The sequence below is a fragment of the Electrophorus electricus genome, chromosome 14 (genome assembly GCF_041902795.1).
Source record: "Electrophorus electricus isolate QZ-2024a chromosome 14, ASM4190279v1, whole genome shotgun sequence".
Taxonomy (NCBI): Eukaryota; Metazoa; Chordata; class Actinopteri; order Gymnotiformes; family Gymnotidae; genus Electrophorus; species Electrophorus electricus.
In genome coordinates, this window is record NC_137510.1 from 9637501 (window position 1) to 9654278 (window position 16778).

General features: G+C 41.2%; 1 protein-coding gene across 4 annotated transcripts in view; it reads right to left on the minus strand.

Moving 5' to 3' along the window:
• vav3a (vav 3 guanine nucleotide exchange factor a) overlaps positions 1–16778 on the minus strand; it is a 76282-nt gene that overhangs the window by 57831 nt on the left and 1673 nt on the right. For all 4 annotated transcript variants that reach the window (XM_027013280.3, XM_027013279.3, XM_027013281.3 and 1 more), the window contains exon 2: positions 7066–7182. In XM_027013280.3, the coding sequence (XP_026869081.1) occupies positions 7066–7182 (117 nt within the window). The remainder of the gene's footprint in view (positions 1–7065; positions 7183–16778) is intronic.

The following is a 16778-nucleotide window of genomic DNA, read 5'->3' on the forward strand; positions in this document are numbered from 1 at the left end:
AGTCAGTTAACATCAAGGCAGCTGTGGAATTGGTAAGACACTGCATGACTTCTTTAGAAGGGTGCCCCTTTGTACCCAGTGGCTGAGCAAAATCACATCCAGTGGCCCAAGTATGGCTGCAGCAATAGATTATTTTAGTAATCAACTATTCTATTGATTGCACATATACACGCACACACACACACACACACACACACACACACACACACACACACACACACACACACACACACACACACCATCGATTAATCAAGTAATCCAATAACAAAATACTTTTTCTTTATTAAAGAGCAATATACAACAATATATAACAAATATACAACAGAGAATGTAAAACAGGTCTCTTAAAATTAACAACTAATTGCTTTATATTTTAGAACAGAAATTTTATTGCTTAAACTGCATACAGTATCTGTCAAATTCAGTCCAATTTAGTGTATTTAAGTGCCATATTCTGGGTTTTAAATAAAACATTTTCTGAAATGCAAAATGAAATAAGTAAATTAAAAAAATATTAATTTCAAATTATTTTTTAAAAAGGTATCCATAATATTTTTCAAGATACCTTTTTATTTTTCACGTTTTTCAAGATATGCATGGAACATCCCTTTGTCGTTATTTTTGACAAAGCTGGTGTAGCAATCCAAAGTGATTTTTGATGTGAAGGGCAAACACAAATGTTTGATTTTCATGTGTGATTGGTATACACATATGAAAAATATAAAGAAGGTAAATTAATTTTTTTATTTATTTGCTAATTTCCCTAATCTTTGCAGTGCACTCATTGGGCCTCAACAATGTTGTGAAAGATTTTTGAAATCAGTGTCTTGACTTCTCAGAACACTGTGTAGCCTATTACTTCCCCAGTATATAAAAGGCGATTCCCTATATATTTGCTCATTCCATTAATTCACTCGAAATTCAACTGTATGTAATGTAACCTACTCCAGTCTATTTACTATTGCATAGATCCAAAAATATACAGACGTCTCTGTCAACACACATGAGAAGTAATTATTTAAGTACAATCTCATTTAGCTATGCTGCCAGCGAACCTTCTGTAAAATAGCAGTGGCATGGCATGATCTTCCGAGTCATGCATGATCGCCCTGCTGTGTGAATCTGTCCTGTCTCTGCAGTGATAAACAAAGCATGATGGTACAGATTGTTCGGACTCTGGCTATGCTCGATGTCTGCTTTTAAGTAGACATATTTGTCTATCGTCTTTACTCGAGGTTCTCAAAGAATCATTTCAGCCCTAGACCCAAGATAAACTATCATTAGACACACAGCTTTTAAGGAAGAAAAAATGCTGCCTCCTGCTGGAAAAGCAGCCCTGACTCTAAGCCTACCATGTTTGGTAATGCTTGGTAATGAACACAGCTGATGATCACAACCATAGCAGAGGTCAGGGACAATGAGGTTTCTAAAAGAGTGTTCTTTCCAACAACTGATGGCTGAAATGGTGATCAATTGAGGCAGAAACCAAGTAGACATTATCTTATTTGACATATCCACACAAGAGCGGTGGGGGATGTACAGAATGCAGAATGCAAAATCTGTGCATTCAGGAATTGTATTAACTATAGTCACGGCCAAAGGTTTTTAAACTAGCACAAATTTTGGTTTTCACAAAGTTTGCTGCTTCAGTTTTTATGGTGACAATTTACATTAACTCTAGATAGATCAGAGTGATCAAATGAATTGCAATTAATTGCAAAGTCATTCCTTGCCATGAAAATTAATTTAATCACAAAAATTTGTGTATTCCAGCCACTGCATTTCAGCCACTGCCAAAAAATGGCCTGCTAACATCATTTCACTGATATTTTCATTAGCTCAAGAGACAGTGTTAACAAGGCAGCTGGTATCACAGTGTCATGCTGATTAGAAGTGCAGACTGGTTGCTTTAAAAGGATGGTGGTTTCCTTCTTTTAACCATGGTTACTTCCAAGGAACCATGTGCAGTCATGTGCATTGCATCAAAAAGGCTTCACAGGCAATGACATTGCTGCTTGTAAATCAACCATTTATCAAATCATCAAGAACTTCAAGGAGAGAGGTTCTACTGCAGTGAAGAAGGCTTCAGGGTGCCCAAAAACGTCAAGAAAGCACTAGGACCATCTCCTAAAGAAGATGTAGCTACAGGATCAGGTCACCACCAGTGCAGAGCTTGCTCAGGAATGGCAGAAGGCAGGTGTGAGTGCATCTGCATGCACAGTGAGGTGAAGTATAGGGATTGGACTGCAGAGGACTGGGGTGAAGTTATTTTCTCTGATGAAGCCCCCTTCAGACTGTTTGGAACATCTCCAGACAATCATTTGTCCAGAAAAAAAGGTGAGCGCTACCATGAGTCCTGTGTCATGCGTATACTGAGGCATCCTGAGACCATTCATGTGTGGGGTTGCTTCTCATCCAAGGGAGTGGATTTGCTCAATTTTGCCTAAGATAGCTGCCGTGAATAAGGACTGGTATCAAAACATCCTCAAAGAGCAACTTGGTAATGAACTAATGCTTTTTCCAAGCAAGGTGAATTGATGACAAGGCGAATTGCAGAAGTCTTAAAGAAGGGTCAATACTGTTAATAGTAAGTCTTTGCTGAAACTGGATGTATTTGTCAATAAAAAGTTACATTTATGAAATGCTTATAAATGTACTTCACTATACCATATAAACATCTGGCAAAATGATCTAAAAATCAGGCGGTAAACTTTGTGAAAACCAAAATTCATCAGTTTGGGGTCCATGGGCATTGAGTTCTGGTAAACTGGGATGTTATGATGCTGTCACTTCACTTCTCTTGTCACTCAAGTTTGTTGACTAAGAGCGGCGGAGTGTTGATGTTCCAGGGAGCCCTCATGCCTGTTTCCTTCTGGCTCTTTCCGTTTAGCTGTGCTGCCATAGCTACATCTGCTGGAGTCCATCATTGCACATTATAGTTTCCTAATTTACACACCTTCGTACCTGGACATACCTAATAATCTAGTCTCTCTTTCTGCCGAGGTACACCTACCCCTGGTGTTGTGATGTTACTGAACCTCAACCCATCTCAGCTGCCATGGCTACTCCTACCGCCACCTGAAAGTTGGACTAGACATTAATTCCTTTTTTTTTTTTTTTCATTTACATTTGTTTTCTTCTCTTAATTATTATTGTTATTGTGGTGACCGTTGTCGGCCAGAAAAGGATGGGGGTGCCCCCGTTTGAGTCCTGGTTCCTCTCCATATCACAGAACGCTCGCCTCCCCCGAGTAACGTGGTTGGGCCCGCCAAGTACAGTGGGAGAGCTGTTTGTTTGTAACCACACCTGCACACACCTGCGCCTCGTCTGTCTAAATGTATATAAACCCGTGGCAAAGAGTGCAAGGTGTTGGTTATTGTCGACGTAACGTGTGGATGTAACAGTCAGTGTTCGTTGTATTTAGTGTTTAATGTTAATCGTTTTTTTTTTTTGTATTAGGCGTGAGTGATTCTTGTGAGTGCCGTTAGTGTTTCATGTTGAATGTAAATAAATGTTCGTGCCAGTCGGTGGAGTCTGTGCGCCCTGCCTCGCGCCCTGCCTCGCGCCCTGCCTCGCGCCCTGCCTCGCGCCCTGCCTCGCGCCCTGCCTCGCGCCCTGCCTCGCGCCCTGCCTCGCGCCCTGCCTCGCGCCCTGCCTCGCGCCCTGCCTCGCGCCCTGCGGCACTCGGGCCACCTCGCGTTACACTCAACGTCCCAGAATGCTCCGCGTGACACTGGTCACGTGCTACATCATCGTCGTCGTTAACGTTCACGTAGCTTGCGCTAGTTAGGTGTGTATTTGTGTTCACCGTTTATGTTATGTGTGAGTGCTTTCGTCGTATGCATTATATGTTAATAAATGTCTGTCAAAATGGAGGGAGCCTGCGCGTATTGCTCCGTGCCCTGCAGCACTCAGGACGTTACACTCAAGGTTTCTTCCTCGTGCTCTTGGGAGTTTTTCCTTGCCACTGTCGCCCTTGGCTTGATCACTGGGGGCTTGGACATCTGTAAACCTGCTTTGTGACATCTGTTGTAAAAACCGCTATATAAATACATTTTTATTTGATTTGACTTTGTAGGAAAATGTGGAACACCTTAAAGATGTAAGTGGAATGCTAATTGTTAGGAGATTCTCATGCATGAAAGAGGAAAAAACCAAGTGATTTTTGTCAAAACATTGCATGTTTTATTGTTTGGGAATTATAAGGGCTACAGTTCTAAGTAAACAGGCCTGTCCAAATCTAGAGACCCAGCAAAGCACGAAGGCACATACATCAAAGAATCCTTTAAGAAAAAAAAATAGAAATACACATGCACTGGAGAAGTGAGGTCAATTTTTCAGATCTATGCTCACTGAAGAGTCACTAACTGAAAAAATGGTTACTCTCAACGCAAAATAACTGAAAACTGCTACACCACTTGAGATGGCATTTCAAACTCCGAAAATGGGCAGATGATGGTTTCACTGGTTGGCAGACATAGTGCACTTATTTTACACAGCAGTACAAAACATCAGAGTGACACAGTGAAAGAGCAGCATATCAAGACATGCAGGCTTCTCTCTGGGACCAATTCACTCGTCAGCACTGTAAAAGCTAAAGATGGGCTTACCCTCGTGACTTCAGGATGATCCTGCCTGCCTTACAAATAACAGACTTACAGGGCCATGTGTCACTCTACAGAATGATGGTGACCCACACATTCATAAACCAAGGACCTGCACTAACATCTTTCTTACCCACAGTTAGTTTGCTTGCTAAAAGGCAGACTGATGTTCAAAAGTCCTGAACACAGTGAAAATGCCCGCTGTGCAAAAGATGATTTCACTGGGTTCCAGGCTAAGAATAGTTTGATACAGATATGGCACTGCAAAACGTCTGTGTGTTTTTTGTTAAACAGGTCTTTACTTATTGTAATGACATAAGTGATGATCAGAGCACAGCCAGAAATGCAGAAATTTAGATTTGCAAAGGGTTCACAAACTTTTTCTCATTGCTGTACTGCTTCCAGTTTGATAATTATTAGAGTGGAAAACAGAAAATGTATACTTTAAATGGATACAATATAACTGAACTAACAGTACATCCATTCTGGACTGTTGCCCCATATTTAGTGGGGTGTTTTAACACATGGTGTTCACAGCAGTGGGGGCTCCATTGTCAAAATACTCACACACACACACACACACACACACACACACACACACACACACACTCACACACACACACACATGCACACACACGCACACACACACACACACACACACACACACACTCACACACACACACACACACACACACACACACACACACTCACACACACACACACACACACACACACACACACACACACACACACACACACACACACTCACACACACACTCACACACACACTCACACACACACACACTCACACACTCACACACACACACACACACTCACACACACACACACACACACACACACTCACACACTCACACTCACACACACACACACACACACACACACACACACTCACACACACACACACACACACACACACACACACACACACACACACTCACACACACACACACACACTCACACACACACACACACACACACACACACACTCACACACACACTCACACACACACACACACACTCACACACACACACACACACTCACACACACACACACACACACTCACACACACACTCACACACACTCACACACACACACACTCACACACACACACACACACACACACACACACTCACACACTCACACACACTCACACACACACACACACACACACACACACACACACACACACACTCACACACACACACACACACACTCACACACACACACACACACTCACACACTCACACACACACACACTCACACACACACACACTCACACACACACACTCACACACACACACACACACACACACACACACACACACACACACTCACACACTCACACACACTCACACACACACACACACACACACACACTCACACACACACACACACACACAAACACACTCTCACACACACACACACACACACACACACACTCACACACACACACTCACACACACACACACACACAGACACACACACACACACACACACACACACACTCACACACACACACACACACACACACACACTCACACACACACACACACACACACACACACACATGGTTTTCAGAGATACATGTATGCACCAACATTTTCATCACTCACATCAACACACTTATAGAGGTCACCTATCATCACAGTCTTTTAGAATAACGCAGACATTTTCAGAAAGAGTCAAAAATTTAGATTCATCACACAGGTGAATCCTCTTATCTCAGGATGCAAATAACCAGCACAGGAGCATCAAAGCCAGGGACGAGCCACACATCCTGGCAGAGCTGCTCCACCTTCTCAGGGGGGAAGGCCTGCCCCCCTGCTGTCTTGCCCTGATCCTTAATTAAAGCCACAGCAGTGTGAGCACCAGGAATAGCAGGGTTGGGCTGAGACACCCAGCACAGCAGACTACACACATAAAGCTGCATCACCTCACAGAATTAATGAAGCAGCTGGCTGTTTAAAGACTATTAAAAATACAGCCAGCTCACAGACTTTGGTTTATTTAACAAGTGGAAACTCCTGGACTATTCTACCCTTATTTCAAGCATTCAAGGCTGACAGCACACACACACCCCAGTGAGCCAGGATTTTTTTCCAAGTGCATAATGCTGACACAACACACAGACACTGTATGTTTCTCTTCAAAAGAGAACAGGCTGTACCACCAGAGAAAGGAAAACAGCTACAGTTCTTATGACTGTGAGTAAGCAAAGGCCTAGATAAAAGACCTCCATGCCTACCTACCAACATCTACCCTGCTGAGAGGACCTGCAACCATTAATAACCAGACATTCCTGAAGTTCTTGATTGGCTAATTCACGCGTGTTAGATTACGAAGGATAAACTCAGCAGGTCACTGGATCTCTCGAACCAGCTTGTGCCTACAGGACCCTGTCTTCAAACAAGCTTAAAGGAGAGCAAAATGGTGTCTTACCTTGCCAAAATCCCTTACATCGAACAGGTCAAAGGGTTCGAACAAGTCACTCTTCCTCATTCCGAAGACCTCCAAGCAAGCACACAAAAATGTCCTGATGTTCTTCAAGCAAAGGAACTGTGAACAGATACCAGCGATAGTCATTGTAAAATGTTTGCTTTCACATCTCCATATGCAGATGCAGTCGTAACCAATTTAAATGCAGTGGTAAACAACATAGATGCAGTAGTAACCAACTCAGCTATAGTACTAACCAACTCAGGTGAAGTAGGAAATAGCATCAAACTAAATTCCTAGTTTGTACTGCTAGAGTCAATATGTATATGATTCATTAAAAAAACAGTACTATATATATTCTTTTTGCTTCTTAACCAAAATTGTAGATGCAACCACAAGTAAACCTTAAGACAGATGAATGTCATAAATGCCTGCAAAGGAACTCTGGAGTTTTTCCTGTGTCTAGACTGAAGTTGGGGTGAAATCAAAAATAATAGTTACGTTTAGATGTCTTTTGCCATACTAGAAACCACAAAAGAACTATTAACCATCATCAAATTTAGACTAAAGACTCTATAACTCTTACTGTAAATGTGTGTCATGGTTTACACAGAAAACCTGAACTGTTTAGGTTTCGGTATATGGAGTAAAAGGAAGTTTAGGTCTGGTTTACAATTTACTGGAATTAATACAAATAATTTCATCAGCCCTCATCCCTCCTACCATAAAATGTACACTATCACATCTCCATTTTCAAATACAATGATATCTCAAAACATCCAGGACCACACACACACACACACACACACACACTCACACACACACACACACACACACACACACACACACACACACACACACACACACAAATCTAACCTATGCGATGCCGAGAATACTTCCTTCACTGCCATCCCTATTGTTTCATTACAATACATGCAAATTAGCCCTACCAACATTGCAGTTATAAGCCTAATGAATGACATATTAATTAGCCTAAAAATATCAGTAGTGAACATTTGCTTTGCACATCCTATAGCTCTGTCCAAAAATGACCCCTGATATCAGAAGAGAGATGAATGCATGTTGCACACTAAAGTATTAACCACCTTTTCAGCAAACAAGTATCACTAACAAAGAGGCAGTCAAAGTAACTAGATATTATAAATATCAAATACTGGTTAGATATGCAGTCATAAATAAACTGACATTGTAAATGTCTTCTATAGTGGAAAATATATGAAACACGAGCTATGCAAAAAATGCTACATAAAAATAAGTATACCTACTGCCATTCATCTGTGACATCAACAGCATGATTTTATTTAGACATGAAGTGTTTAAGAGCCTCATTTCCATAAGTGATTTTTTAGTCAAACTGTTTCATCTTCACAATATCTTACACATGATCTAAAATATTAATATCTATGTCTGTTTGATTGTGATTACCAGTGCATGCAAAAATGTTTCAGTTCATCCTACTCATTTCACTTGATTTATTAATAAGTAAGTTAAGGGTCACATCAAATAAACAGATCAATAATAGCTTGAGGATGTTTCAAAAGGACACTGCAATCAAAAAGGTGGATTCTGTGGTGCTGTCAAGTGAGAGATTATCATTCAGAAATTTTAATCTATGGGCCAGGTGTGTGCAGTCTAGTGGTCTCCTGATAATGATCTTAATGCGTATACTGTTATAGCTTTGACCCTCTGCTCTCTCATAGAAAGCTTTAAAAGCCATATACTGCTAACCTTTACAACAAAACTCCATCCAGGTCCCCAAAGACTGACTCTTTAGGCTAATACATTCTGAGATGGACATCTATGTCTATCTTGAGCAACATGGAGTTTCAGAGGAAGTGCTGTTTCTTTTTGGGGTCTGGCAACTGAGGGAAACTGTCTGTAACTGTGGTCACTACAGGAGTGCTCTGAAGATTTGTTTAGGGAAATGCATCATCAAACAAGAATTAAAACTTGGTTTTTGAGGTTACATGTTAAATTATTACATAAAATCAACAGTTACACTCAAACTTACTAATCTGTCATCTCTCAGAATTGACTCACACATAATGACACACACATAGTGACACACACACACACACACACACACACACACACACTCACACACACACGCACGCACACACACACACACACACACACACACACACACACACACACACACTCAAAGCCACTGGGTAGGCCTCACAGCTCTCACTAGACATCACAGACTTTAGAGGAAAAGGCTTTGGGTCACACATATGCAAAGATAAGACACATGTTTGGTTTCCTTGTGTTATCAGAGGAGTGCATCTTGCAGACACTCCTCAGAATCCCAGAGCATCCCACAGTGGCTGGGTATCAGAAGGAAGCAGGCTTGCCAGGCTGATACACCCCAAGAGGAAAACAGACGACACACAGAATGAAATAGAGGGGAGGAAAGAAAAAGAGACAATTAGCCAGATACACTGAAAGAGTGACAACAGCCATGTTTCATATTTAATGGGCCTTTGGTCTACACTTAAGGGTTGTAGGTGATAGCCTAACTTAAATCATGCTGTTCACAATGAGGGGGTGCAGACTCTCTTACTGAAGAGTTTTTCACATGTACTCATCATAGCTAAATGTTGTTTATGATCATGACTGCTTGAAGGACAGCATCAAGCAATTCTTTAAGACACAGCAAAGATTGTAGTGTGTTATATTTAAAGCTTATCCTTTGGGTGAAAAACAAAACTAAATTTCTTTTGTATGTTAAAAACCAGATCAAAATCCCTCGGAAACAGGAAGTTGAAATAATGCCACGGTTCTTGGCATACTCTGCCCTTTCTTATGATTTCCATTCTATTTAATGTCCACTACTGCACTGTGGTTCACTCTAGACTTGGGTGATAATGTAAATTTATACAAATGAATATTGTCTGCAAAATTGAAGCAATAAACAATATTATAGTGTTACAAATTCAGCTAGGAACTACTCTTTGTGGGTGCTTCTATGTTTCAGTCACATGACCCTTTTCTTGCATCCATTAGGTAATTTAACTTAAATTCAATTTAAATTTGGTGAAGATCAGGTAGAGCATTCTATGAAACATTCCAAACATGTGTAGCACATAATCAACTAACAAGAATAGGCATAGGCATGGCCAGGTACACGTACACGTACGTACACACACACACACACACACACACACACCAACAGGACATCACTTTGACATGGAGGGGAGTCAGAAGGAGGGGCCGTGCTGTGACACCAAACATATCACCAAGCTGACACGCTGACAGCCTTCTTCTGTACAAGCACTTTTCACTCTCTATTGGAGATATTAATTTCCACAGTATACAACAGTATCACTTATAGACCAAGTCTAATTCACTCTGTTGTATTTACTTATATTTTAAGGACCTTCGCAGTTTTTTCCCTTTTCTTTTTTTAGCTTTTCTCATGTTTTCTCAATATTTTTCTTTGTTTTCTTTCTCCCTGATATACTTAATATTTGTATGCAACCCATCGAGTTACACTGAAGTGAAGTGAATAAAGTAAATATGAGAAGGTACCTTTGACTGGATTACCTGAAAAAATTATTCATCACTGTCAAACTCCAAAATGTAATTTTAGAAATACGACTGGGAGGGATGAAGGCAAAAATGGATAAGATGTCTCATTTAACGAAGAAAAAGCTTTTCTGTATTTACTGGTATCCCACTTTATGCGTTCGCCATTGCTACCAATCACAATTCTGCTTATCCAGCTAATATACTATGTCAACAAACGTGACAGTGCCTGCACACAACTCCAGTGATTTTAAATTTTAATAACTTTAAAAAGGAAATAATTTACTCTTAACGTTTCATGCTATTTTATCTTTTTTAATATTACGCTGATGACCCAGTGTATCTCTACTCCACACTGCTCCATTCACAGATCTGCAAGAGCCTGCTGGCCTGAGAGGAGGCCCTACATGGATGCACAGCCCTCCACTCTCCCCTGGGGGAGAACAGGCACGCGTGCACGGCCCTCACCCCTCCTACTGCCGGATCACCGCTAATCTCCACACGCTCAGCCGTCACAGGCTCGAAAACAACTCACGGTTCCTCTGATCAGGGTGCGTTTGACTGATTGAATGCATATGCACACACCTGTGTGTGCAAGGTGGCAAGTCTAGGCTTCTTGTACAGTTTGACCGTTATTTGATTTAAGAGGAGGAAATACCAGTCCCATACTGGCTCGTTTGGATCCCAAGGCTTCCTGCGAGTGTTCATGCAGCCTAGGAAGACAGACAACTAATGTGCAATGCATGTATGGGGCTTTAGCTAAGAGGAACTATGAGAAAAACAACAGGCGGAAGGTTCCCGACAGGATCCAGAGACATGGAGAATCTCATCATGACACCCCAACGAGGTTCTGCAGTCTGCTTGTGTATTCCTGGCTGCACTGTGGTTCCATGGCAACCGCTGATACTGGATACGTGGGAGCCAATGTGAACAATACTGTCTAATCAAATTCGCTCTGATCTACAGTAAAGGACAAATCTTGTTAGGTAAACATTCAACCTCTGTGCTTATTAGTTCATTGACATCAATTAACAACAACAGCCTGGTAAACTCTCCAGAGGAGCAGGCTCTATTATTATCAGCAACAATCCCAGCCCTTATATGAAACTGTATGTTACATTACATTTAACGTAATATGTAAGACTGGCCTCTGAAAGCCAATCACAAAAACAGATCCTTGCAGAATACGTGAGAGTTTGTAACAGCAGTGCTTCATACAACTCCATGGTGAGAGAGTGCAGACCTACGTAGAGCTATGGAGAGGAGGTGTTTTTTCGCTTAGGAAACAGACTGTACTGCCAGGCCAGAAGTTGCAGGGAGAGGAGAAACAGTACTGTGTTACAGTTCAGGACAGGTAGAGATCAACCGAACAGAACATTACATGAGCACAGGCCCAGAACTACACCCACACAAGCCACCTTTAGAGCCGTCCCATTGCAGTGGATAGAGTATCAGCCTGTAAAGGTATTTTGTTTAATCAGAGAGAGAAAGGGAGCGAGAGAGAGCAGTGGGAATGGATTAGTCATGGCCCAATGATTCACTGGATGTCAGGAGACTTGTTTGGCACACTGACACTGTTCTTTGCAGAAGAGGAAGTGTTTCGTAAAGCCCCACTTTAACTGACAGCTGCAGAATGCATCGATGTGATTTTCTGTAATGGTTGCAAGGTAAGGAAACGCTGTGTAGAGAGTTTTAAGGCTGGAAGATAATGTAACCAGCACATGCCAGACAGCTTGTTACTGGCACCAGCTGATGCTAAACAGGGCATTAAACATGCGGCCTTCGGCAGCTAATCGAAGACACTGAAAACACTGAGTACAAAAAAGTGCCAGTAATGCACATGTTGGACAGTTAGCAATGTCATTTCACTGACAGACGGAAAATACAACTTTAGAAAGTGGTTAACAGTAGTTATCTTGTAAAATAGGCCCAGGTTGCACTAAAAACTGTAAGACAATGTTTAAAAAGCTGAACTTTAATGCCACAGGAGCATGATACATTTTGTCTGAGCCCATCATTTTGTTAAAACACAGTTATTCCACAATGTTAAAAAGACTCATAAATGCCCTTGAATCTGCTATATCTCACAAAAAGACTCATAGATGCCATTGGGTATGCTATATCTCATAAAAAGACTCATAGATGCCTTTGGGTATGCTATATCTCATAAAAAGACTCATAGATGCCATTGGGTATGCTATATCTCATAAAAAGACTCATAGATGCCTTTGGGTATGCTATATCTCATAAAAAGACTCATAGATGCCTTTGGGTATGCTATATCTCATAAAAAGACTCATAGATGCCTTTTGGGTATGCTATATCTCATAAAAAGACTCATAGATGCCTTTGGGTATGCTATATCTCATAAAAAGACTCATAGATGCCTTTTGGGTATGCTATATCTCATAAAAAGACTCATAGATGCCTTTGGGTATGCTATATCTCATAAAAAGACTCATAGATGCCTTTGGGTATGCTATATCTCATAAAAAGACTCATAGATGCCTTTGAGTATGCTATATCTCATAAAAAGACTCATAGATGCCTTTGGGTATGCTATATCTCATAAAAAGACTCATAGATGCCTTTGGGTATGCTATATCTCATAAAAAGACTCATAGATGCCTTTTGGGTATGCTATATCTCATAAAAAGACTCATAGATGCCTTTGGGTATGCTATATCTCATAAAAAGACTCATAGATGCCTTTGAGTATGCTATATCTCATAAAAAGTACAGTATTTTACTACATTTTCAAAAGCACATGGAGACCACAAACATGAAGGCAAAAGGAAAAGGTCACAGGAGGACATGCATCGGGTGAGGAAGAAGGTGGACGACTACACGGTCAATTGGCTTAATCAGCAGATGCATACTGGAATGCTCTTCAAGCACAAAGTTCAGGGTCTTGTGTAAAAATGTCCATTAACTAACAGAGAAGAATAGCTCAGGCACCTAGGGTTAATGGTAGCCTGTTAACAATGCACCATCAGGCAGTGCTAGCTAGCTTTCATCTTCAGCTTTGCTGGGATGGTGCATCCCATGTGCCTTTCTCCCTACATCTTACTAGCTCTATGTATAAGGCTGAGTCCAGTCTATGAACTTTACACTTTTCCTTTGTTCATGTCATGAAGTAATCGTAAAGGAAGGAGAACAGCCAAATGTGCACAGCATGAGTTCACCAGGACTGGGAGTGACAGCTCCGGTGTTCTAGAAGCAGACAGGATGTCCAACACTTCTAACCAACATATCCCAAACTATCTATATCCACCCCACTCTCTAATGCTATCAGTAATGACAAAAAGCTTTTTACAACATTCAGAATACAATCCAAAACTCATAAGCCCAGCCAGCTCAATTACCCAAACATGATAACCATGGATTGTCTGAAACAAGAGCCCTTCACTTAGGACACATTTGCCTATTTTAATTTACAAATCATCTTGAAATGTTCATAGGTATCTTTTTAATCTTTAGAAATTCTGTTTATCCAAGAAAAATTAAAGAGTCACAGTCAAAGGCCATGGCCTGGTCAGCATGAATGTGTGCACTTCACTTCCTTTTCTGAAACTATGGATAGCCATGTGATCAGTCTTATGACAGTCATGAACACAATGATGACAGTTGTACTATGAATAAAGCAGTTGAAGAAAAATGGTTATGTACATATTTCCTGTATTTTGATATAGCATCAGCCACCAGTGTACGAGTCCAGTATTAGAAAAAGTGAGCTATCCAGAGACCTTTGTATTGAAACAGAAGCTTTTATTAATCTTTTCCTCAAGCTGAAAGTTTTATGGGTTCTTCCATGAAGACTAATCCCTTTTTTGAGGAGCATGCCTCTCTCTGACCTGGACCAATATAAATGATTCTATGGCTCTGATTGGTTACACAGCACAGTCTATGTTACTCTAAATGGGGCTTCCTGTTCCTCCATCAAGTACAGTAGAGACTGTTACCATGGTAACAGAATGAAAGGTCAGTCTGTGTGTATGGAGAGAGAGAGAGAGAGAGAGAGAGAGAGAGAGAGAGAGAGAGAAAGAGAAATATTCTGGTAGTCTAGGAAATTTGTTAGGCTGTGAAATGGACCATGTGCATCTCGTCACTACAAACACATAAATGTGCACTCATTAATGTATGATGTTGAATGGCTACATGACTTGGCTTCAGACCAGACATCGCCCCCTATGGGATCAAACACACCCTCTAAGAGATCCGAATGTGCCCCCTATAAGATCAGATAGCACACCACCATTACATCAGGTAGCACATCGTTGAGAGAAGACAGCACCTACTATGAGAGCAGAGAGCATTCCCAGTGAGAAGACAGGATGCCCTATAAGTGCAGACAGCGCCTCTTAGGAGACCAGACAGCATCCTCCTATGAGACCAGACAGCACCCCCTGTGGTAGTTCAGTTGATTAGTGTTGCATGGCTTATAGCACAGTGTGGAAATCAAAGGCAACACCGATGCTGCGCTGGCCATTTCCAACAGTCCAAAAGCTGCCGCACAATATTACAGGCCACATGAAACATAGCGAAAGCTCATGTTTCAGGATGACTGTGAAGGAATAACGCTACAGATCAGACATAACTCTAACACCTTAAAGTGTCCTGGCCTTACAAAAAACAACAAAACAGCTGTCAAAAGCATGAAGCTATCAAAACTAATACTATTAATGCCAATGCTCTTAAGTGCGTCTTTTAAACCTTTGAGCTGAGTAAGTATAGATAGAGTAGATGTGGGCATGCATGTGTGAAGCAGAGCAATGGAGACATGTTCTCAATAGCTCTGTGACTTCAGGGTTACAGCACAGACTGTGCATAGCATTTGTTTAGTTTCACTTCCTTCCTCCATCCCGTTTCCTCATTTCCTGGGCGTGGCTGCTCAAAAAGGGTACATCAGAATGGCTTTTTAGAGTGTGCTTTCCCCACATGTGCATTGATCAGTTATTACACCACAAGACCTGAGATTCATCTAAGGCAACTTGCAGCCTATCACTTTTGACTAAGCCAGTGCACATGTTCAGCAGTAATACTGATCTTCGACAAGCATTACAGATTAAACTACAGGAAAAAATAATTTTTTTGTCCATCGCTTAATAGACAAAATGTTTCCAAAAAATAAAATAAAGCTTGTGGTAGTTTCAAAACTTCTTTTATTTTACAACCACACACACACACACACACACACACACATTAGGCAGCAGAAACCACACACATGCATTTGACAATGGAGGCTCACAACCATGCTTCTGAGCTCTCTGCACCCAGAGTTCAGCATCTGCATGCGAGTTGCCACTTTCATGACTTCTGGACTACCTAAAACGCAACACATGTTGGCCCATTTTGGTTAAGCTCTGGAGCTTGGGTTGTTTCTGCTCTGTTCATCCAGGCAGACAACGCTAATAATGCAGTCTGAAGGTTGCCAGTGTCTCTGACCTGACCTGTATTACACATTGCTGCTGCACATCATTTAGAAGGAAGGAAGAGGTGAAGTATTATGCTGTAATTAACTGGCTATTGCTGAGAGCACAGCAGTATTGAGGGCTTGTGGTGCTCTCAGGGGTGAATTGCAGAGGGGCTATTCCTCTGTGCCAGCCCACTTTCCCTGCTTTGTCTGTGGGAGTCCCCTGGGTGGGCAGGGTCTGTGTCCCATGGGTCTAAATGGGCCGATGATAAAATAGCTGTTATAAAACTCATGAATAATTCATGCAAGGCTCAAATTCACTCACATCTCTGCCCTCAGCTATGGAAATTTACCTTCACATGGACTGAACACCAAGGCTAGATTTAGCTGTTTGTTTATTGGTTTGTGGTTGCTTTTGTTTTGTAATTTCTTGGAAATATTATTGGACAGGAAAAGGCTTTAATCAATTCTGCATGCAAATTAATCTTTTATATTTTTAGGCCTAACTTAATAATAGTACATCATTATTGATAGTTTAAATGAAAGAACAGAACAGTCAAATATTTTGGCAGATAAAAGCAGAGCTGAGTGCCCAGGCTGGTGCTGACTCTCTGGTAAACAGCATAGCACATGTTCAACCTGTTTATCCAATCACACTAAAATGCCACAAATTTAAAGCAAAAAAAGCCTGCAGAAATATGCATCAAGATAACATTTCTGGACAGACTTGACATGAACCATCATCAGAGATTTA